Below are 23,187 nucleotides of genomic sequence, written 5' to 3' on the forward strand. Positions count from 1 at the left end.
TCCACTAGTCTCAGCCACCACAAAGTTTTAGACATCATGTTTATTTTTTTTTTAAAAGGGCCTGTAAAATTTATGTGAAGACTGCCCTCGCTCACTCATGCACTCGCCTTGATCAATTAGCGGCCAACTAAGGTAAAAGAAACGATTTGATTGGTGTAAAAGTTACGGAAAGTTATGCTACAACCAATCACGTTCCTTCTATGAAATTGTACATGAACTCGTAATCAAAACAAAATCGGATTTGGGTCATGTACGTAGACGTAGGGAAAGGACTCAATTTCTCTTTAAATTAAGGTGTTTATCATCATGGAACTGAAAGAAAGTAAACCGACAGTGAAGAGTGACATCGAAAAATTGCAGCAAACAAAACGCATATACCGGTGAGTAGTAGTAGCAGCATTACACTTCGTAAGCTTAAAATTGCATGTGTTCTGTCAAGACGAAGTTGCTGAATTCTGCACCAGACGCTGTCCCACTTATTACCAGAGTCTGCAGAGATAAGGACATGAGGACATTTGGAATCTGGCAGCCGTGTAAGCAGTTAGGTAAAGCTATACAAGCTGCCATTATTCTGCCATTTGTGCGAATACGGACTTAGGGCTGGCTATTAAACATGTTCGCAGTTGTCAAAAAAATTTACGGGCAAATCGACTCGCCCGATTTATAAATTAGGTATAATTTTAAGCCAATTTTAAATTTGTCATCAAAAATTCAAACCACATCGTTTTATATATCTAATTATCACTTCCCATAACAAAGTTATATTATCAAAACAAAGGTTGACTTTCCTCAAAACGTTCAGCCAACAATTGATGCATCAATTACAAAACAAAACTGCATGTAGTATTAATTCAACATGGAAGTGCTATTAAAAAATCCCTCTAAAATTCCATTTGCGATTCTCACAAATTTTACAAAAATAAATTATATATTTGAATGAAGTGAAGTATAGACAATATCAGGGTTCTAGGTAGACGAATTTAAGTGCCGGGCGGAGCGAAGCGGAGCAATGACCCTCAAATGACGCTATTTGGTGCATCAACATACATCAATCACCGCAAATGTTCTCTCACGGCCGCCGGGCAATATTTACAAGTGTTGCAACTTACAATAATATGTTCAGTCAATGTGAATAAAAACCACTGTCAGAATTAATAATTATCGGGGTCATAGATTCTTAAAAATCCTGTAAATTTGTCAAAACTTACACTCAAAATCGTCATTTAGTTCCACTTTCCAAATCCCGGCCATTTCGTCATTTTTCTCTCATTTTTATTTCGTTTGGGGAAACAACGTACATTCTAGAAAAACAACACGCTGTCTCCCTGCTACGTCATTTCACATCCGGGCTCCTAACAATACGAGCTAGACGTTCTCAAAGCTTCGTGATGGGATGGAGGTTTTATGATGTGATGGCTACGAATGCGTAACAGGTCAGGTTAAATAAATAAAAATAAATAAAATAGGGGATTCCCTGCTACGTCATTTCACATCCGGGCTCGTAACAATGCAAGCTATACTTTCAATCGCTGATTTGTACGAAGAAAATGAGAAAGATTTGCAAAATGGTGCAAAACTTCGACTTTGTAAGTTGAAATACGATCGAATTGGTACATTTTCAGCCTAATTTAAGTTCATGTTGCATAAAATTTGTGCCGGGCGGCAGACCCAATTTGAACAATCGAGCTGGGCAGAAAATTGCTGTACCGGGCGGTACCGCCCGGCGCCGCCCACCGTGGCTAGAACCCTGGACAATATCTATGTATGTTTCCTTTCATGACATCTTTACTTTCCTAATAAAATATATGCATTGTGTTTGGGCCAATTTGGCTGACCAGAAAATGTGTTAAGCATGTAAGCTACATTGATACCGATGCCACCAATAGAACGAGAAGATTTTCCCCTTCAGTTTGCATGTACCACTTTGTCCAATTTTTTTCTCATTTCTTCACAAAATGCAAAAAAAATGGGTATAGTACCCCCTTAACTTAAAACCTTAATGTACGATTTCCGTTGAATATCAATTTTTTAATTTTTTATCTAAAATGTTGAAATAATATTAGTAATAACTGCCGGGAAGAGTTGCTGTCCATTTTAAGTTGAAGGTATAAAGTGAAAGAAACCCCATTGGTTATTTTGACCATTTAACATGCAGTTCTATGGCAGGACATATTATCATAATTTTTTAAATTATGATATATGTCGAACTTTGCTCTGTTGACCTACAAAGACAACAAATTTGGCAGATTCCATTTAGGTGCAAGTTGGGACATGTGTAAACATTACATGTACAAATATTGTATGCAAAAAAAAATCAGGTTTGATAAAATTAACCAATTTCATATTATAAGATCGTACATTATGGCTTTAACTACAGGGGTTCAAATTCGCAAACAATTGCAGGAAGCTGTTTATTTTAGGTTCTCATAAAGGGCTTTTATGAGAACCTCCTGCTCAACGTTCACGTTGTAGTGCAGCGCAATATGTTCAAAAATTGTATTCATCTATTGCTATGGTAGTTAATCCTGCTTCATCATCACTTATGGGGAATCCTGTATTTGCAACCAAAGGAGACGCTTTCATTACTACGCTAGTGAGGTCACATCTATTATTATGGGATGGCCGAGTAATATAAACATTGAACATGCATGCATAGGCCATGGATTCCCGTTTGTGATCATACAATAAATTGACAGCTAAAATGAAGAAAACTTTGCCTTTGACTTCCGTTTAAAGGTAAAATATAACACAATATATGTGACATGATGAAGGGTCACATGTCGACCCTAGTCGAAAATGGGTTTTACATACAGTTCTAAAGAGGACATTTAGAGCTATCAGAAACTAAAAACCCCATGTTGATATGACCTTTCTTTGTAAAGTTATTATACATCAATTTATAAATCGCTGAAGAATTTGAACACTTTCTTTGTCAATATCTCAAAATCAATATTAGCGACATCCGACTCATTTCCCTTAATCGTGTCACATATATATGTGATGATGATCTGAGACTTGGAAGCTTTATGAGAAGTATGAGAACCAATTGTGGTTTTTCTAGTTGTAATCCAGCGAGAACCTTCAGGAGAACCGGTGTTCGGGTTCTCCTTGAATTTGAATCCCTGTAACTAATGTTTGCCTTTTGTACCTATAAATTATATTGGCTGATTGGGATCATATTTTGGTTAGTGACAGTGTCAGTTATGGTTATTACGGTTACGATGAGTCCCCCAATAATTGAAGATAAAATTTATAATTTCATCACTGCCGGGGTAAAATTCATTATTTTAAGGTAAAATAAACTAAAATTCAAAAAGTTTAAGATTATAATTCATAATATGAGGTAAAATGTACATACATTTCCAAAGCTTCCGCGCACAGGAAACCTCTTCACGAATTCACTTACCTTGTGATCCTACATCACTAGTTTTCATTTGATACCAAATTTACCATTGTAGCACTTGTAGTTTTAAAGTTCTGAGCATTTTTGTCTCGCCTGGACTTAGGTGTCACTATTTCTGTCTGTCCGTGTGTGTGTGTGGGGGGGTGGGTGGGGGTGTGTGTGTGGATGTATGTGTGTCCGTCCGGAGCTGTATCTGGGGAACCGTAAGACCTACGGCGACGCTACTTGGTGGGAGGAAGGGTATCCAAGTTTGCTCAGTAACCGTATGTTTTTGGTGAAAAATATGCAAATTAACATAGCTAATTTGCATAATTTATGCGAAAATCAGCGCAAATTGATAGCGGAGTTTGTGGACAGACTATCTCAAGATCCGTTGGGCGCATGGTAACGAAACCTGGTGACAGGAATGATACACACCTGCTGATCACCTGATTAGTTTTTCGGCGAAAAGTATGCGCATTTAGTTGTTAATTTGCATAATTTATGCGGAACGATTCTACAAATATGGTTGGAAATCTGAAGAAATCCGCCTTGTGGAGCTGTATCTGGGGGATTCGTAAGATCCCTAAGCCCTATGATGATGAAACGTGGTAGGGGGTAGTATGACCAGAAGATCTCAACCCGATTTGATTTTCAGCGCAAAATATGCTAATTAAGTACCTAATTTGCATAATTTATGCGTATCAAGCAAAAAACCCTTGTGAACAGCTTATCTGGAGATCCGTATGGGGTACAGTGACGTAACTTGGTGAGGAGAAGCGGGGCCAGAGGTTCTCGACCTGATTAGATTTTGAGCGTAAAATATGGTAATTAAGTACCTAATTTGCATAATATATGCATAATAAGCAAAATATCTTGTGAACAGATTATCTGGAGATCTGTATGGGGTACAGTGACGTAACTTGGTGAGGAGTAGCGTGGCCAGAGGTACTCGACCTGATTAGATTTTCAGCGCAACATACTTTATCCAATTTCGTGAGGTCAAAGGTCACATACAAGGTCAAAGGTCAACTGAGGTCACCAAATCTTTTAATAATTAATTTTCAACTGTGCATCACATATCCAAATAACAGCTTGATCGGTCATGTAATTAAGGAAATATGACGACTTTAAGATAGTCGCTTTCCATGTAAAGTATAGCAAAGTAGCACTTTCAATGAGTGATAACTCGTAAAGGAAGCATCTTTCTGTTTTGATTTATTTGATGAAATAGTTCTTTGGTATTGCCAAATTTGATTTTTCAGCGCAACATACTTTATCCAATTTCGTGAGGTCAAAGGTGACATACAAGGTCAAAGGTCAACTGAGGTCACCAAATCTTTTAATAATTAATTTTCAACTGTGCATCACATATCCAAATAACAGCTTGATCGGTCATGTAATTAAGGAAATATGACGACTTTAAGGGGGTACTACACCCCTGCCCAATTTTGTACCTATGTTTGCATTTTTCTCAAAAATCATAGCGTATTGGGGACGAATATTTTATTTCAGCACAGACAACATTTGTTGAGTTACAGTCAAAAATGAGGGAAAACCAATATTTAATCAATAAATCAATAACTACTTACTTTAAGTTGCAGAATTTTCAGTACAGAAGTTGTAGTCCTTGCCCCTATAATATACATATCTTACTTGTCACCAATACGCAATAATTTATGAGAAAAATGCAAAAATAGGCACAAAATTTGCCAGGGGTGTAGTACCACCTTAAGGGGGTACTACACCCATTGATTTTTTTTTGAATTTTTTTTGCATTTTGTGAAGAAATTACAAAAAAAATTGGGCAAAGTGGTATGCAAAATGAAGGGGCAAATCTTCTCGTTTTATTGGTGGCATCGGTATCAATGTAGCTTACATGCTTTTGACGATAGAAGCCAAAAGGAGGTACATCACTGATGATTTAAATTCACTTCATTTTGGAAAGCTTACTATCAACTGATTTCGTTAAAATTTTTTATATGTGTTGCTAACACATTAGGGAAATAATGTTGATATGTAAAATGGGAATAAGTGGTCCCTGATTTCTTTTATGACTTCATGAACTTGGTGCTCCACAACTATCAAAAAAAGCGAACCGGTTAAAATGCTTCTATTTTCAATGTCGAGCTATATTTTGTATTTTGAACTTGCGACACTATGTCACTGAAACTTAATTAAGCCATAGGTAACAGGTTACCACAACCACACTACAGCAATGTTGAAAAAGATTGTATTTTTTGTCACCTACACCACCATATTAGGTAGTTTTCCGTAAGCTTCATTTTTGTGATTTTGGTAACTATTTTATATTTATTTGCCCAATCCATCTCAACTAGGCAATCTAAATTGTACTCACCATTTACATCCCAAGGTATTTTAGTATATCCACCTCACACATTTCCATTATATATCCAGTAACAGACAAAATATCAAAATTGATGCCTCATTATGACATGTATGATATCACAGATTATCACATGTATTCCAAATTGATGCCTGAATTTGACCTGAACCAATTGACCTATAACCTGACCTTTTGATGACCTTTGAAGGGAGCACGGTGGCCGAGCGGAACGGGCTAGGACTCATAATCGGAAGGTTGCGGGTTCGAGCCCCGGCGACGCCATCGTGTTGTGCCCTTGAGTAAGGCACTTTATCTCGATTACTCCTCTCCACCCAGGTGTGAAATGGGGAGCTGTTATGAATACTGTCCATTGAGCGCCGCCCAAAGGTATGAGCATGCCTTGGGCATTGTATGGCAGCTGACATATTCTAACGACGGAATAAATGAAAAGCGGTACATGTTCACATGTGAAAGGCGCTGTATAAATACCAACATTTATTTTTTTTTTATTTATAGCCTTTCACACATTATAGAAGATACATACATGGTGTAGTATTAAATTGTCTATGTGGAAGAGATTAGGCCTATTTAATTTATTCAGTGTTATAATCAGTGAGTGCATTTCTATAGATAGTATAACAAAGGATTTAATGTATTCTATTCATGTATTCTACTTGGACATGTTCAATAGAATAAATTATGGTTTGTTATGAAACACACATCTCAGTTACCAGGATACAGTAAACAAAAAAATATATAGGGCTAAAATGATTTTCTAAAATGGTTTAAAACCACTTTGTATGTAGAGATATTTTATAAGTTCAGGACATGAGATGATGAACATATTTATATACGTCATTAATTTGCAAGAAAAAAAAGAAGATGGGTACTGATGAAAATCGGGGTATTATATCGCCTCAAGATAGTCGCTTTCCATGTAAAGTATAGCAAAGTAGCACTTTCAATGAGTGATAACTCGTAAAGGAAGCATCTTTCTGTTTTGATTTATTACTTTGATGAAATAGTTCTTTGGTTTTGCCAAATTTTTTGAAGGTCATTACGGGGTCATCCGAGGTCACTCAGGGGTCATCTGAGGTCAAATTAGTAAAAACTGTCGTATGGGCATGAAACTTGATGGGTACAGTCAACATTTCAAGCCAAATTTTTGGAAGTTCATTTTGGGGTCACCAGGGTCATCTGAGGTCAAATTAGTAAAACTGTCGTATGGGCATGAAACTTGGTGGGTAGAGTCAACATTTGAAGCCAAATTTTTTGGAAGGTCATTTTGGGGTCACCAGGGGTCATCTGAGGTCAAATTAGTAAAAACTGTCGTATGGGCATGAAACTTGGTGGGTACAGTAAACATTTCAAGCCACATTTTTGGAAGGTCATTTCGGGGTCACCAGGGGTCATCTGAGGTCAAATTAGTAAAAACTGTTGGATGGGCATGAAACTTGGTGGGTACAGTCAACATTTAAAGCCAAATTTTTGGAAGGTTACCAGGGGTCATCTGAGGTCAAATTAGTAAAACTGTCGGATGGGCATGAAACTTGGTGGGTACAGTCAACATTTAAAGCCAAATTTTTGGAAGGTCATTTCGAGGGGTCACCAGGGTCATCTGAGGTCAAATTAGTAAAACTGTCGTATGGGCATGAAACTTGGTGGGTACAGTCAACATTTAAAACCAAATATTTGGAAGGTAATTTCGAGTCACCAGGGGTCATCTGAGGTCAAATTAGTAAAAACTGTCGTATGGGCATGAAACTTGATGGATACAGTCAACATTTAAAGCCTAATTTTTGGAAGGTCATTTCGAGGCCACCAGGGGTTATCTGAGGTCAAATTAGTAAAAACTGTCGTATGGGCATGAAACTTAGCATGAGGGGTACAGTCAACATTTAGAGCCAAAATTTTAGAAGGTCATTTCAGGGCCACCTAGGGTCATCTGAGGTCATATTAGTAAAAACTGTTGCATGGGCATGAAACTTGGTGGGTACAGTTACCATCAGCCAGATAATCGTGCCCAGCCGATAACCGCCAAATTCATTTACCTCTCTACCAAAAGTTATCGCAAAAGCAGGCGGTCAGAAAAGCAGACGAGACTTGTGGTTCGAGAACCGCCTTGTTCATGTTTTGGGTCATGTCCACTTTTGCTTGGAATTGCCCATTTGTTGTTTTTTGTCCCCCCTTTGTTTACCCTCTGGTCTGTATTTTACTTGTTACCCACGTCAAGTTGGGTGTACATGTACCTCTTCTTCTTTCCATGAGAAGCACTTATTTGAGATGGTGTAAAAAAATTGTACTAAGGAAAATGCATACTATTTTTTATTAGTTTAAAATAATATTTTATTTTGATGAATCAAATAGACCCTATTTGATAATTTGTTTAAAATATTTTAACAGGTCAGCTCAGGATATCATCAGCAAGCTAGACAATGTGGTGCGACATAAGCAGCCCTACAGAGTGGTGTTTGAAAGGGAAACAGTGGAACTTAGAATGAAGTAAGTTGATATCCTTATGAGTACTTGTATGGCAGAATGGCGAACAGTGATTCATTCTCTTTGTTAAGGGATCTGGAATGAGCGTTTTAAGCATTTCGACAGTATTTTTTGTGGGACATGAGAGCACATCAGACATATCGAATTGCATTCTGAATACGCAGAATGTCTTTCTGATATCAAACAATTTTCATTTTTTGAAATTCATGATATAATACAAATTTTATGACAAATTATTAAAATTTGATATTTTTCACATTTTTGATATATATAACAGTCCTCAAAGTAAATTTTATAAATCTAATCATATATTCTTGAAGCGTATGTAGCTGGGAGGAAAAGCCGACGATCAATTGAAAATTTTGACTTTTCATATTGAAGTTACGGATTTTTTCCCAAAAAGACCAAAAATCCATATCTTCAATACGAAAGGTCAAAAAGCTTTTCATCCCACCTACATACACTTTAAGTATAAATCATCAGATTTATTTGTTAAGACTTTTGTCTGGATTTATTATGATATTTCTAGGATTTTTTTCCCAAAAAGACCAAAAATCCATATCTTCAATACGAAAGGTCAAAAAGCTTTTCATCCCACCTACATACACTTTAAGTATAAATCATCAGATTTATTTGTTAAGACTTTTGTCTGGATTTATTATGATATTTCATATATTTCTAGTTCAGTAAAACAGTACTCACTGTTTTGAAGTAATTACTTATCTAGTTGTTTTTCATCACTCTGCAGGCTGAAGGATCTGTGTGAGAGGTTGATGTTTTTACAACCCAATGATTTTGGGAGGAAAGCAGAGGAACTTCTATGGTGGAAGGTCTATTATGATGTCATCAGTATTATCAAGAAGAACAAAAAGGTACATTTTTTAAAATCATAGAGGCATCCGATAGGAGTGGTCATGGTTTTATTGGGGGAGGGAGAGTGTAGCTCAGCTGAACCAGAGACTTTATGACTTGTCTGTTCTCACCATTGTGATTCCATTCCTGGGTGGTAACTGGCAACTGTCCCAAAAGCACCCCATCATCAATTTTGAAATGTACAAGATGCATTCAATTCTTTTCACTGCCTAGTCTCCCCTCCCCCCATACATGTATGCAGGGGTTGAAATATGCGGTAGCCCGATAGCCATGTTTTTTGTCGGGCTATTGGGTTTTATCTCTGTGTAGCCCGTCAGGCTTTTGGCATTCGCTGCCATGTGTAAGCGCCACACATGCCTGACAATTCACAAGAGTCTGATTTTCAGGAAGCAATCACCATGATCATACAGAATTCGGTCACTCTTTGAACGTGTCGAAATTTTTTTTATTTATCTTTTGAAAAGTCAGGCATGTTCACCTTTTTCGTTCGGTTCTTCAAATATTCATTTTGTGTAATGTAAACAGGATTTTCTATTGTCACTGATCACTCGTTTGATGTCTTGCGTCGGCCCGGCCGCCATGTTTTATGTTGATAAATTTTTCTGGGTTTCTTTTTAGAAACGTTATCATAATATTGTTTCTCTAAAATAAAAAAATTAATAAATGCATCGCAGAACTTAAAAATTTGATCAAAATTATAGCGATGAAAGAAGAATGGTGTAGTGGTGTTAGGGTCAGAGCACGATACTTTACAGCACTGTTTGATTGAAGTTATTACCTTATTTGCTAATGACGTCATATTTTTCTCTCCTTTGTAGCATATGCGTTCGGGTTCAGCCCTAGAGAGTGCCTACCGTACACACCTACTAGCAGCAACAGGGTTCTATCATCATCTGCTACTCAGGCTACAGAGGGAGTACAAAATTAGTCTTAATGGTGTGGTGGACTTTGTCGACATCAGCACTCCCAATGGACGTAAGGAAAATCAATATTTTTGTTTTTAAAATAATTGGCTATTCTATTTGAAATCAACTCTCCCCTTTGTGGAAGATTTAACTGAAGCATTCCACAGAGGGAGGATCAGTTTCAAATATAATAGCTGTAATTGGGTAACTTCAAATTGAAATATTCACTCCCTTTGTGGATGATATAGTTAAAGCCATAATACAGGGGGATTATGGGTTTCAAAATAATGAACCCTAGCCAATTCCATTTGAAAAACATACTCCCTCTGTGAATGATTTTCTTTATATCTTCTACAGGGGTATGGCAGATTTCAAATGGCAGGGATGTAAATCTTCAGGAAATTTCCTGATTTCAGGAAATTTTGCTTGGATCTTCCCTGTACAAAGTATAGGGAAAAACACATTTTCAGGAAATGTTAAAGCAGTTTCAGGAAATTATGTCAGTGCTTGTTTTCATCCCTAGAAGAGCCCAATATGAAAAGAAGAGTAGAAAAGCAATAGGGAGCAATTGAGGGAAGTCGTCTGGTTGGATTGCACTTCAAAATCCTGGTTTCTAATAGCGGCCATCTAGATTACCTATCAGTACTGTTTGAAACCATTTCAGATAGGCCAAATAAGTAGTTGAATATAGCTGGCGCTTGCTGTCTGTGTTGCGGTTCACACTCTCTATTCAAAGTGTGCTGTAAAGTGTGCTGAGGCTTGTGGATCAACGTCTAGGCGTTGTGCCTGTGCGTAGCGCACTTTTTAAAATTTTTATTCAAGGGTGTCGTGGTCTGTGACCTGAACCAGTTTGACCTTAGATCTGATTGCTGCGAAGTGTGAACAAGACAAGTCCCACATTGTTTCATATATGCAGGGTTGCCAGAAGATTTCAGCCCGAATCGCGGGTCAAATATTTGAAAAGTCGCCCAATTTTTCTCTTTACCATTGGCTTCTATGGGGCAGGAAACTATCGAAGTCGCAGGAGCCAATGTTGAAAAGTCGTTCAAATTTTTTCTTAACCATTGGTTTCTATGGGACAGGGAATTGTCAAAAGTCGCAGGAAAAATCTTCAAAAGTTGCCCAATTGGGCTACCAAATCGCGGGTTTGGCAACCCTGCATTATATTAATGCATTCTATGCTACAGAATAGTTCACATATGTGAGCATGAGTATTTGGACATGGCGTGATTTCGTGCTGCAGTAATTGGTCAAGTCAGATTTAGCCTGTTCGATTTTTTAAGGCAAACATACAAGGTTTCTGTTCACTCATGGTAGAAACTGGCGAGTACAATTTTCGTATAATTTGCTTTTAACAAATCAAAGAATAATATTGATGAAGCATATATATCCTGAGTTCATTTGAGGGTCTGGTTGAAAATATGGTCCCTCGGTTAGATCATAGTGCTATCAGGGTTCGGTTTTTGCCGGCGAAGTTGCAAACACTGTTTGCCAGTTTTTGCCTGGTTTAAACCAGAAAAAAAAAAAAAAACTCATATATAGTCACTCATAGTCATATACTAAAAAGTAACACATAAAGCTCATCTCTGAAGCTCATTAAACAGTAACACACAAATTTTAATGACTCATTTAACATATTTTTTGTCTCATCAAGTCTTGAATTGATATGCCACATTTCAGTTAAAGGGGTAACCCTATTGGTTTTGGATATGGATTGTCTTTAAAATTACATAATACTATTAAATATCGCCCCCCTTTATGCTGCTTTGTGAAAAAAAAGCGAGAGCATTTTCAGCGTAAATGTGAATAAATAGCCAAATTTGCAATCCAATACCTTGGTATACGTGAATTGCATTCTGGGCAGGCAAGCAACAACAACAATTCCTGTTCGTATGACGAATGCTGACATACTGTACAATGCCCGGCCCGTATTGAACGGAAAATATTGACTTTGTTGTTTTTTTCGTACCGTTTCAGAAAAAAAGGAAACAAAATATATTTCCCCTTGCAATATGTACATTTCAAAAAATGGAGAGGAAAAAAATCTTCTGAAACCAGATTTTGAACCGGGTACCTCTTGCGTAACGCACAATGCGCTAACCGATTGAGCAATTTAGCCCGCTATGTACATCGTGTATTTTTTTATAACTAAATACGGCATACCGTCTCCTCAGCAGTTAGTGTGGTTCGCTTTTTTCACAGAATGTGTATGACGCGAAACCAAAGTCGCTGTTGAGGAGACTGATGATTCGCAATTAATTCCCTACCCAGAAAGCCGAGTAATTTTTATTTTTACAAACTGGTAGCCTGTAAAACCGCTGTGTTTCATGATTTCTCCGGAAATACATCGACTTGGAGCGTCAAATTTCAGGATAGTAATGAGAAAAATATAGTATCTATTATGTGATACCAAAACCTCATCAACAATGAAAAAAATCGGGGGGGATGATGCTGTCGATCGGGTTACGGACCTTTAAATGCACTTGTGAGCAATGAAAACGCATGCCTTTAATTTCTTAATATGTTACTTTTTACACTCAGGAAATAATTTTTGTAACTTAATAATTTGTTTTGAGATGGAAAAACTGAACTAAAAATCACTTTTTGAGTTTTTGCCATTTTTGCCGGCAAAACTGTTTTAGCCAAGTGGTTAAAACCGCGTTTTTTTCCACTTGCGTCAAAAACCTGCGAACCCTGAGTGCTATTGATCTCACCTCAGGCCATTGGTTGTAACCAGAATCTTTTATGACAGTATATATATCTGTATTTCATGTTTTGGCCTGAACACTTTGTATGTATTCTTACTACACACAGGTCGTCTGTCCTCCAATGAAGCCAAACTTGCCAGAGCAAAGGAGTGGGCTGAGAAAGCATGCCACAGGTGCTTGATATATCTAGGAGATTTAGGTAATATACAATTTACCCAGAAGGGGGGGCACTGGCCATTAACCCTAACACCCTCAATTGAGGTCATTGTTAAACATTCTTTATCAGCAGCAGAATTTGATCGATTTTGGTGTTCTGAAGGTGGGGTGCAATCTTGAGTAGAGGTACCTCAGGGGTGTTTATAATATTTTGCAGTAAACCTGTGACGAGAGGGTATTTTAAGCGTACATCATGTATTTACTGCATTGAAACGCACTTGTCTCTGATTGGCTGCTGAGCCGATCTGCTGTTGCAGAGTGGAAATTTATGAATGAACTTTGCACGGACAACGTTGTGTTAGCTCGACTTTGCAGCATCACGGTAGTATGCGCTCTTCAAAGGTTTACTGCAAAATATGATAATAACATGACACAATTAAACCAGGAAATGCAAAAGGCATTCTCTCTCTCCTGTACCATTCAAAAGTCATTAATGAATACATTTGTGTTTTCATTTCAGCCCGCTATCGTCAGGACTTTGAGGGTTACAGAAGTCATCTACTAGCCGAGCGTTTTTACCACCAGGCCTTGGTGCTTAACCCTAGCATGGGCATGCCTCATAATCAACTAGGAACATTGGCTGGAAATCATCATCAGGGATTGGATGCTGCCTACCACTACATGCGATGGTAAGGAATAAGTGTACACAATCAATCGCCTCAGTTTTATTGTAACTATGTACCTTATAGCATGATACTTAAGACCTTTAAGAATTTTACCACCATGCCTTAGGCTTAATCCTAGCATGGGCATGCCTCATAATTCACTAGGAACATTGGCTTGAAGTCATCATCTGGAAATAGATGCTGTAAGTGAGTACATGAGATGGTAAGAAACACAGGGTACTACAGAGGCTGTACAACCAGTCAAAGTCTCCGCATCACCCAATAATGAGGGCCGATTGTTCCATGAAATGCGACAGGCAAGACTGCTACGCAATTATCGCGTATTTTCATGGTCTATCGCGAAAGCACGCAACTCTCTATCACGTATATGCGAAGGCACGCAGCGCTGGCGTGATTGTTAGACACGGCACGATCGAACAATCAGCCCTCATGAGAACTCACCGCATGCAATACACGGGGACTTTGACTGGTGGTACGTACTCTGTAGTACTCTGTGGTAAGAAACAAGTGCACGCAGTCAATTAATTGCCTCATTTATAGCATCACTTTTTACTACATTTATATATGGTGAAATGGCAGATAAGAAAATGATCTTGGCTTTTGAAATGTGGTTCTGGCGAAAGATGCTGAGAATATCGAGGAAGGAACATAAGACCAATGAATTTGTTGGAAACCGATTTGGAGAACATATTGCCCTGTGCCAAAGAATAGAATGCTGTAAATTACAGTATTTTAGCTACATTTGTAGAAGAGATGGAAGGTCACATAGAAGACAGTCATAGAAGAGGTAGACTGAAGCTTAGATGGACTGATGGAATTAAGCAGTCAACAGGCCTTTCGTCGCAGCTCACCGTCTGGCTCAAGACAGAAGCTTCTGGAATACCATCATCAACAGGGTCACAAAAGATAAGTCATGACACACAGGATCATGACGACAACAACTTCTATAAGTATTTCTTGAAATTGTTTGTTACTAAAACTATCAAATATATTGATGAGTTTTGTTACAGTTTTGTGTTTGTTTTTTATCATTAGTTGGTTAGCAGAGGTGCCGTTTGATGGAGCTATAGCCAACCTAGAGAAGACATTAGAAAGAAATCAGAAGCGCTTCCAAGAATTACCTCGCCAAATAAACAGGGATCTCCCACCAGAATTACAAAGGTAGGCTACAGAAAGCACTGGTAGTGCAAGAGTGATTGGTCACCTAGTTTGGGTGTTAGAGTGAATTTCAATTCCCTTAATCCTAACACTCTAGCTGCTCTTTGGCAAGGGGGAAGGAAAGAATGGAGGAAGAAATAAGATGAGAAAACTTTTTTCTCAGGTGCGGTTTTGAACCACCGACCCCTCGGGGGCCAGACACGTGCACTAGCCTACCTTGCCATGGGAGTGTAACTAGCCCGGCCAAGCTTTCCGCAACCATATGACTGTTCGCACGATGACACAATCGCATCACGTGGGATACCTGCCCGTGCATATGCTTTGTGAAGTGTGGTTTTGTGATGTTTAGTACGGTTAGGATTTTTATACATTTTCTTTGTTATTAATCCAAGATTCTTAAGTTAAAAAAACATGAAGATCAAGGTGATTTTGTGCTATGCCAAACCCACAAGATCACTGCGTGCTTATGATTCACCTCAAGTTCGGTAGTGATGTATGTACGTATTTAACTAGTCGTAGTATTCTATCGTGCATAAAGATAATCATGCAGAGTGTATACATACACATAGAACGGCTGTTTGTCGGCACAGCACAACCGCCGAAAAACATTGATGTGTCACTACCGAGCTTGAAGTGAGCTAGTAGATTGTACAAAATTTGAAGCGAGGTTTTTTCTTCACAAAAGCAAACTAGCAACACTGTGGGGCTCCACCATGCATCAGAGTGAATTGCCTTACTAATTTAAATACCTGACTGCTTTCTTAAAGCTCTTCAAAAGACCACCAGCAGGGTATTTTTTAGAAATGTTACTTTTGTATTGAATTACAAAATTATTTTTTGCAAGAGAAGAGCGCTGCTTAAAATCGTATTATCTTGCATTCATACATACACGCTATGTAACGGCGCTAGCGTGATTGAGTCGAGAGCCGGGCATAAACAGTGTTTATGCCCGTGTCCCGGATGTCTTGATCGCCGGGTAGGAAAAATGAAGGAAAATTATGACTTTTAATAATGTTACTTGTAATTTTTGTTATTATTTTGATGAAATAAGAATTACAAAATGTTCTTGTAAGCGCCCCTCGGGCATAAACAACCGCTTTAGTCATGAAAATATATGAATGAACCCCTAATTATGTTTTCCAGGCCCAGGGATATCAAGCAATTTTTGTTCTTTTTTTTACGGCTTCAGGAACTTCTACAGCCTCGTAATAGGATCCAGCTAGACAAACTGCCAGCTCTGTGCCAAGATGTATTGCAGGTATGATACAGTTAAATCTAAATAATTGTTTGATTGGCTTATCGGGGTCGGTTGGTCTGAACTGTAAAACTATTTTCTTTCTGTTCTACATTCAGGTTGAGGGCAAAACTTTTTTTTTAGTAGAATAAAAAAACTTAGGGGCAGCATATTTTTAAGTGTTGGTTGGGTTACTCCATTTGAACAATTTTTATGCCTCCACCGTGAGGCATACTGTTTTTGCGCTGTCCATGCTTCCGTACCTTCAGATGCTGTATCCCGAGAATGGATAGGCGGATTGAATTCAGATTTTCAGGATAGGTGGGTCATGGTCAGAAACTCTGGCTATTTTTTTTTGGATGGTGTTCAATGTCATATACTGAGGTCAACTTGTAGGTCCTCCTAAATTAAAATTCAGTCTCATATGAACAGTTCAAATCATATTCCAACCAAACTTGGGACATAGCTGCACTATGGGAACCCTCATCTATTGGAGGTGTTGAAGATCTTATACTGAGGTCAAAGGTCATTTAAAGGCAATTTGTAAAATAAGAAATAACTTAACTAAAAAGAAATAAGAAATAAGAAATTAATTCTTGTACAATGTACATGGTGTAGAATTTGGCTCCATATTTTGATGAGTGCAGAAAGATTGATCATAGCGGAGCTATGAGTAATGTGTTGTGTCTAGTCACCTAATGTGAATTGCTGGCATTACTCCCCATTCCAGAAAAATACAGCATTAATTTTTTTTGATTAAAAAAATATTATCCTGTTTTGCCAAATGAAACATTGCTATAGCCTAATCCTTTAGTTAGTCCTAACTGGCAATAAAAGTCAAATTTTAATATTTTGGCAATTTGAGGGAAAATGGTCCAAAAATATGCAATTTTGCATGTTTTCTTACAATTATAATCATTAAAATTGTAAGACTTGGCACAAGTCTAAGCATTCAAAATCTTGAGTATAGGGTAAGAGTTAGCTCATTATCATTGGTTATTTTTGCTTGGTTATGAAAAAGATTGGAAAATGTGTTTTCCAAAAATTAGAATGCATAACTTCATAAAGTCAAAATGCATGTTTTTTCCTTATTTCCAAAAATTGACCAAATATTGAAATTTTACTTTCATTGCCAGTTAGTACTAACTAATGGAATTAGTATTTAGCTATGTTTCATTAGGCAAAACAGTGGGGGTGGGCTGGCAAGATATCTTGCAGCCGTTTGCTCAGCCGGTACGGCATGTTTTTCAGGGGGATCAGGGTCTGGACCTTTTCTTTTTTGTTAGTTTCAATGGTCGTGTCCGGGAAATATTTGGAGGTGTGTTGCCCCAGGTGGGATCCACCATCCAAATCATCAAATAATATGTCCAGAATCCATTCCCACCTTTTTGTTCCCCATCAGTGGGAAATCTCTGTAGATACTCCTACATGTCTGTGCATCAGTGTGGTGCTCTGACCGTTTCAGCTATTTCCGCAAAAAAATGAAAGTTAATTGGGTGGTATCAAAAATTGGCTGTGTGATGAATTGTTTTTTCTCTCTGTTCATGTAGCCTAAGACCCTCTGAGGACAATTGGTCAGAGGTAATCATTTTGAAACCCATACTCCCTCTGTATTATGGCTTTACCTTTATCTCCCACAACTGGAGTGAGTATTTCGAATGTAAGTTCCCCAATTATCTATTCTATTCAAAACTCATACTCCCTCTATGGAAGACTTTAGCTAATAATTCCACAGGGGTAGTGTGGATTTCAAATGGAATAGCCCATTCAGGATTGGAACCATAATTTTCAGGCATTCCTGTGAAGAAAAAAATCTGACCAACCTAGAAATGGATAATGCCACAATTCCATGATTTATTTCATATCATCAACATTTACCATATACAACTACAATTTATTATATTTATATTTCAAAGTTTGAGAACCAGAAAGCCGTAACTCACAATGAAATCCATTGTGAGTTAAGGCTTTCTGGTTCTCAGCCCTTGATTTGATGACTTATAATATGTTACATTAGCGAGTTCAGATGATCGTAGGTAAGATTGTAGTTATCTACCTTTGAAAGTAAGCTCTTTAGTTAATACCCGTAAACACACTTGTTGTTAGCAACCTATACGAGTTACCTATGACTTGCCTATTGACAATTTGTTTACATACATGTCCAAGATATCCCTTTGACCGTTGGTGCAAGGCAGGGCTTGAATTAGGAATTTTGTAGGGCACCCATTTCAAGGCCATCAACAAATCCTTTGCAAAGGCACCAAAAAAAAGCGCAGTGATTTATAGTGCGCTACGCACAGGTACAATACCTAGACGTTGATCCACAAGCCTCGGCACACTTTACACCAATGCCATTTAGTGCTGAAGAATGCTTTGAACCATGAAGCAGTGCTGAGGCATCAATGCCAAGTCTAAGGGCACCGGAGGCCATGGCCTCGGTGGCCTTTGGTTAATTCGAGCCCTGGTGCAAGGTCACACATAGGGAAAATTTATATACTATGTTTGTTTTAGGATTAAAAGCTGTTCAAAAACTTGTCATAGGTAAATTTACCATTGATTGTATTAAAAGTTACCATCTCAACATGGGGATTACACATACATTCACATGGAATTTCATTATACATACATTAAAGAGTATTTCTGATCCTAATATCCTCTTTTTATGACATTTTTTCAGTAGATATCCACACAAAAAACGTATTCCCAAAATTGCAGTTGATTCTGATTTTGCGTTTGCGAGTTATGCACGATTATACATAGACAATGTGTTGTAATTTCGTTCTGGTGTACCAGAACGTAATTGAAATTTCCTGATATTTTTGCTAAACGAATTAATCTGCAAGAAATATTTTGTACATAAACATTATGTAGGCAGAGGTTTCCAATGGTATAAAAATCTAAACTTTTTTTGGGAAAAAAGTGGGCAGGGATGATGCTATGGATCACAAAATGCCCTTTTAAGCTACATATTTATACAATCAATTATACTATAATATATATATAAATAAGTTAACATTTGCACTAAAAGTTTAATATTTACGGCAAACTGGACAAAATCAGTATATGTACATTCAGCAAAGGCCATATTTTACTGATATTTTCTTAAATTCCTGTATTTCACTTGCTTTTAGGCCAATAGTACTCTTAAATGCCAATGAAATTAACTATTGTTCGGCTCTCTGATATGCAGACACATCTCAAATTTGTCATGTTTTTTTCAGAAACGGAAAAGAAAATGGAATTTAGGAAATGTAAGAGTTACCACAGTAAACCATATTTTGAAAGTAAAACTCAGTCCTTTATTTTTAAGGAGCGTGATCGCGCAGGCACTTCTACCGCGCACCTCAAAGCATAGTCGGGAGCGTTAATAACAGCGCTCCTTATTTGGAATTACGATCATTTCAAAGAAAAGGTCAAAAATAAATTACTCCAAGAACTGTATCACATCAATCACTCTGAATAACAATCTGTTGAAACAACGTGCTAATAAAGGCTGAGAACGAAATAGCGTGATATTCGACTTGAGAAACACTAACAAATCATATCGGGTCATTGGGTCATCTCATCGTTCCGAAAATACAAGTGCGATATTCGTTTCTCCACTAGAACGATCAGCAGTGCTCGGAGGCATGGTTCGGAGATAGCACATATGACCATTTTGTTTTCACGTTTGTGTGCGTGTTTTGAAGATTGGTCAATGTAATAATGGCTGGGCAGAGATGTTGCCGTGGAAATTCTGAATTTCACAGTAAACATTGTTAAAACAAGTGAGATTTAAACTTAAAGGACAGATTGTTGCCCTTTTTGGTGATAATGTCAGTCTGAAAGAGAAATCGCAAGGCATTTAGGAATATCTGAATAAGCAGTATTTTAAACTTGCTGATGTTAAAAACCACCAACATGACCGACGCGGTAAGTAACGTTATCGCCTGTTGGATTACAAATTGAGCTCCTCAAAAATCACAGGAGAGTGATTTTGAGGAGCTCAATCAAGCTCCTCAACAAAACTAGGAGTGTGATTGATGGAGCTCCACCAAATTCTAAACCTGAAGGCCTGAAAACTAGACATTTTTTATGCATTGCAATTTAGTAAATCAAGAACAGAAGTATTACCTGACGAACCATACCACGGAAGTATGGGGTGTGTTAGCGAACTAAAAAATAAGTACACAATCACTCTGAGGTCTGAACTAGACTGCGGAACTCAGTCCTCAATGATAGTCAGTCACTTATCTTTTGGTTGTTATGACTATCATTTGAGGACTGAGTTCTTACCATACATCTTCCGAGGTGCAGTTTCAGACAATAACTTGGGATTATTGGGGCAGAGGTTATCTTTTGAATTCTTTCATGACCACTGAAGCATAGTCAAGCCTGTCAAGGACACTTGGCGTGAATTGAAAGACCATGTCACTCGCCACAAAAGAATGTCATAGGTCATAATACACCAATTTGGTGTACTTCCGCACCTCGGAATATGATGTTTAAGGTTTAGGACTAGGTCTGAACGCTGTACAGGCATCGGCTGAATTGGAGGGCACAGGCATAGAACATTCCAACCTATGTAAAGAACAAATATCACAGCTATTGTAACCCAACATCAATTCATGGCATTCTTGCCCAGTTGGAAATCCGGCAAAGTGGACCAATGCATTAATTATTGAAATTCTACAGTTAGAATTTGGGTTTGTGCCCAAATTGACCATAAGGATTTTGGCTTATTTGGAGCACTATTGGGATCACATCAGTTGCTCAACACATGAACAACCAGAGACTGAAGTGGTATGACCATCTGTTCTATATACCACTAGAAGGGGGGGCCGGCCAAGATTGACTGAATTTTGACGTCGTCATTGGTTTTCACATAAACACGAAAATGTCTCAAATAATTCCAAAAGTTTATGCATGTTATTAAGCACTATTTTATCAGTCTAAATCCATTGAGGTTTGACAGTGAACCTCATTGTAAGTACTGTTTTTTAAATGTTTTGTATGAATAACACACGATATGTTTATGATATATACTAAAAATTTCTCGCATCGTGTATCAATGATTGCGTGGTCTAGCGGTAAGAATCTCGACTCCCACGCAGAGGGTCCCGAGATCGATTCCCACTCCCGGCTATGATAAAAAAATTTTCTTCACATTCATTTTGAATCCAAAAATATTTATTTTCATGTGAAAATGTTTACACTGCACTGAGAAATGTATTTTGTGCATTTTTTTTCTGTTTCGGGGCCCGGCGACCTAAAAACTCTACTCGCTCGGGGCGTCCAACGTCCAGGCAGTGTTGCCGTCATATTGTCTGTTTTGTTTACGATATTGGCTGTTGCCACATGTCGGCCACCATCGTCTGACCACCAGGACAGCCTGCCTTGAAAGTTGACTGTATACAGCCATGCCATGAGAAGACCAAAAAGACTCTGGGCAGGAGGCCGGATGGACTGCAAAATGTGGACCAGCCAAATATGCATGCTATGGAGCCTGAAAACAAACTGCTGGGAATCACAAATTTGACACACGTTTAGGAGCTGCCGCTTGGGTGCTGAGATTATGTCGGCGGGGTGCTGCGATAGTGTTGCCACCAATAACATATTTATTTGTTCAGCAATGCATACAGTGTGACTGGCAGTTGTGCGATACATGATGGCAGGGCGGCTTCCATAGCTGAAACCTTCCCAGAAGCGGAAGTCAGGGCTCTGCTCTGGATAGAAGTGGTGGCAAATCAAGCTGCAAGGAACAAGAACTCACTTGCTAAAGCCACCCATTTTGCACAAAAGAGACTCTTGTATCTTCTCTAGACACCCCAAGGGTAAAATAAGAGAGCAAAAGTAAAAGTAAAGTTAGTATTGCCACCCTTCTTGTAACCAACAAGTTCACCATTTGCAACAATTATAGTAATTAGAAGCTCTCATCACATCAACTAGATACAGCAAAGTTACATATCAATTTTCTTAGATCTGGAGATTGTGGATAAGCTTATATTAGATAGGATTTCTTTCCTACGTTTACTGATCATGTCACCAATCGTATACAGATACGGGTTGATAGCTGAATTAATAGGTAAAACAAATGTGACCAACCACTCAATTGCAGTGGAAGGTAGCGTCAATCCACCAGCCTGAACAAGAATACCGAGGATGATAATAGGAAATCAGCACAAGAAGTCCGTACCCACGATGGCCGCCACCTTGAGGGTCAAGCGAATCTGTTTCTTCATTTCTTGTGTCCGTCCAACAGCTTTAGATGATTTATAAACTGTGTAGATGATTTCAATGTAGCAGATAAGAATGACCAGATAGCAGAGGCAGTTGAGGCCGAGGAACACTGCAGTGGAGAAGTACATCTTGGAAATGCCAGCTTTCTCTTGTAATGTTATGCTGTGTCTTTGATACCTAAATAAGTTATCACCGTTACTCCACTGTGAAGAAAAACTTACTTGAACATGATGTATGAGAGCCAAGGGCAGTCCGATACACACATGGGATATTTCGTAAATGTTGCTATCTTTACCTGCATATAATGTAGGAACAATTGGTATCGATAGAGCGAGAATCCACAAAACTGTGGCGGCAATGATGCAAGACTTAACACCGAGTCTTGTGACAGAGTAGGGGTACTTGATACACACAAATCTGTCAATACTGATCAATGTGACAAAGAACACAGAGGCTTCACTTGATACTATGGACAGAGCTCCTGTGATCTTACAAGGTATACCAGAACGCCAGGTTTCAGCATTCATGGGAAAGTAATCTTGGAAATAAATATCGGCAGATGCAATGGCGATCATATAGACACCCATGAGTAAGTCTGACAGGGCTAGATTTCTAAACAGAATAGACTGGACTTTGTTGCCTTTGTCATGTTGTTTTCGCCAAACTAACACAAATGTATTGCCACAAAGAGCACTTATTCCGATAATCCACATAAATACTCTCAGTACTTTATTGGACAATAGCCTCTCACATGTGAGATATGGTGATCTCGTACCCAGTGCAACACAGTTGGAATCTTGTGGTGCATAGCACTCACAAATTTCAGGTTGTGTTACGTATAATTCTGCAGACTTGGCAATGGTTTCCTTGAAATCGTTCAAAGGGTTGTTAATCAAGCTCAGATATGTCAGTTGAGTCAAATACTGAATACTTGTGAGAGCTTGGAGCTTGTTATGTGATACATCCAAAAAGGTTAGCTTACCAGTATCTTTAAATATGACCGGACTTAGTTCAGAGAGT

At 38.2% G+C, this 23,187-nt stretch overlaps 1 protein-coding gene across 2 annotated transcripts in view; it reads left to right on the forward strand.

Annotated features, from left to right (window-relative positions):
• The first annotated feature begins 231 nt into the window (after positions 1-231).
• LOC140171914 (nonsense-mediated mRNA decay factor SMG5-like) overlaps positions 232-23,187 on the forward strand; it is a 190,696-nt gene continuing 167,740 nt past the window's right edge. For both annotated transcript variants that reach the window (XM_072195257.1, XM_072195258.1), the window contains exons 1-8: positions 232-380; positions 8,133-8,231; positions 8,977-9,100; positions 9,920-10,076; positions 12,821-12,913; positions 13,391-13,559; positions 14,592-14,717; positions 15,858-15,972. In XM_072195257.1, coding sequence (XP_072051358.1) covers positions 307-380; positions 8,133-8,231; positions 8,977-9,100; positions 9,920-10,076; positions 12,821-12,913; positions 13,391-13,559; positions 14,592-14,717; positions 15,858-15,972 — 957 coding nt within the window. In that variant the 5' untranslated portion in view covers positions 232-306. The remainder of the gene's footprint in view (positions 381-8,132; positions 8,232-8,976; positions 9,101-9,919; positions 10,077-12,820; positions 12,914-13,390; positions 13,560-14,591; positions 14,718-15,857; positions 15,973-23,187) is intronic.

Source organism: Amphiura filiformis, chromosome 15, assembly GCF_039555335.1.
Source record: "Amphiura filiformis chromosome 15, Afil_fr2py, whole genome shotgun sequence".
Taxonomy (NCBI): Eukaryota; Metazoa; Echinodermata; class Ophiuroidea; order Amphilepidida; family Amphiuridae; genus Amphiura; species Amphiura filiformis.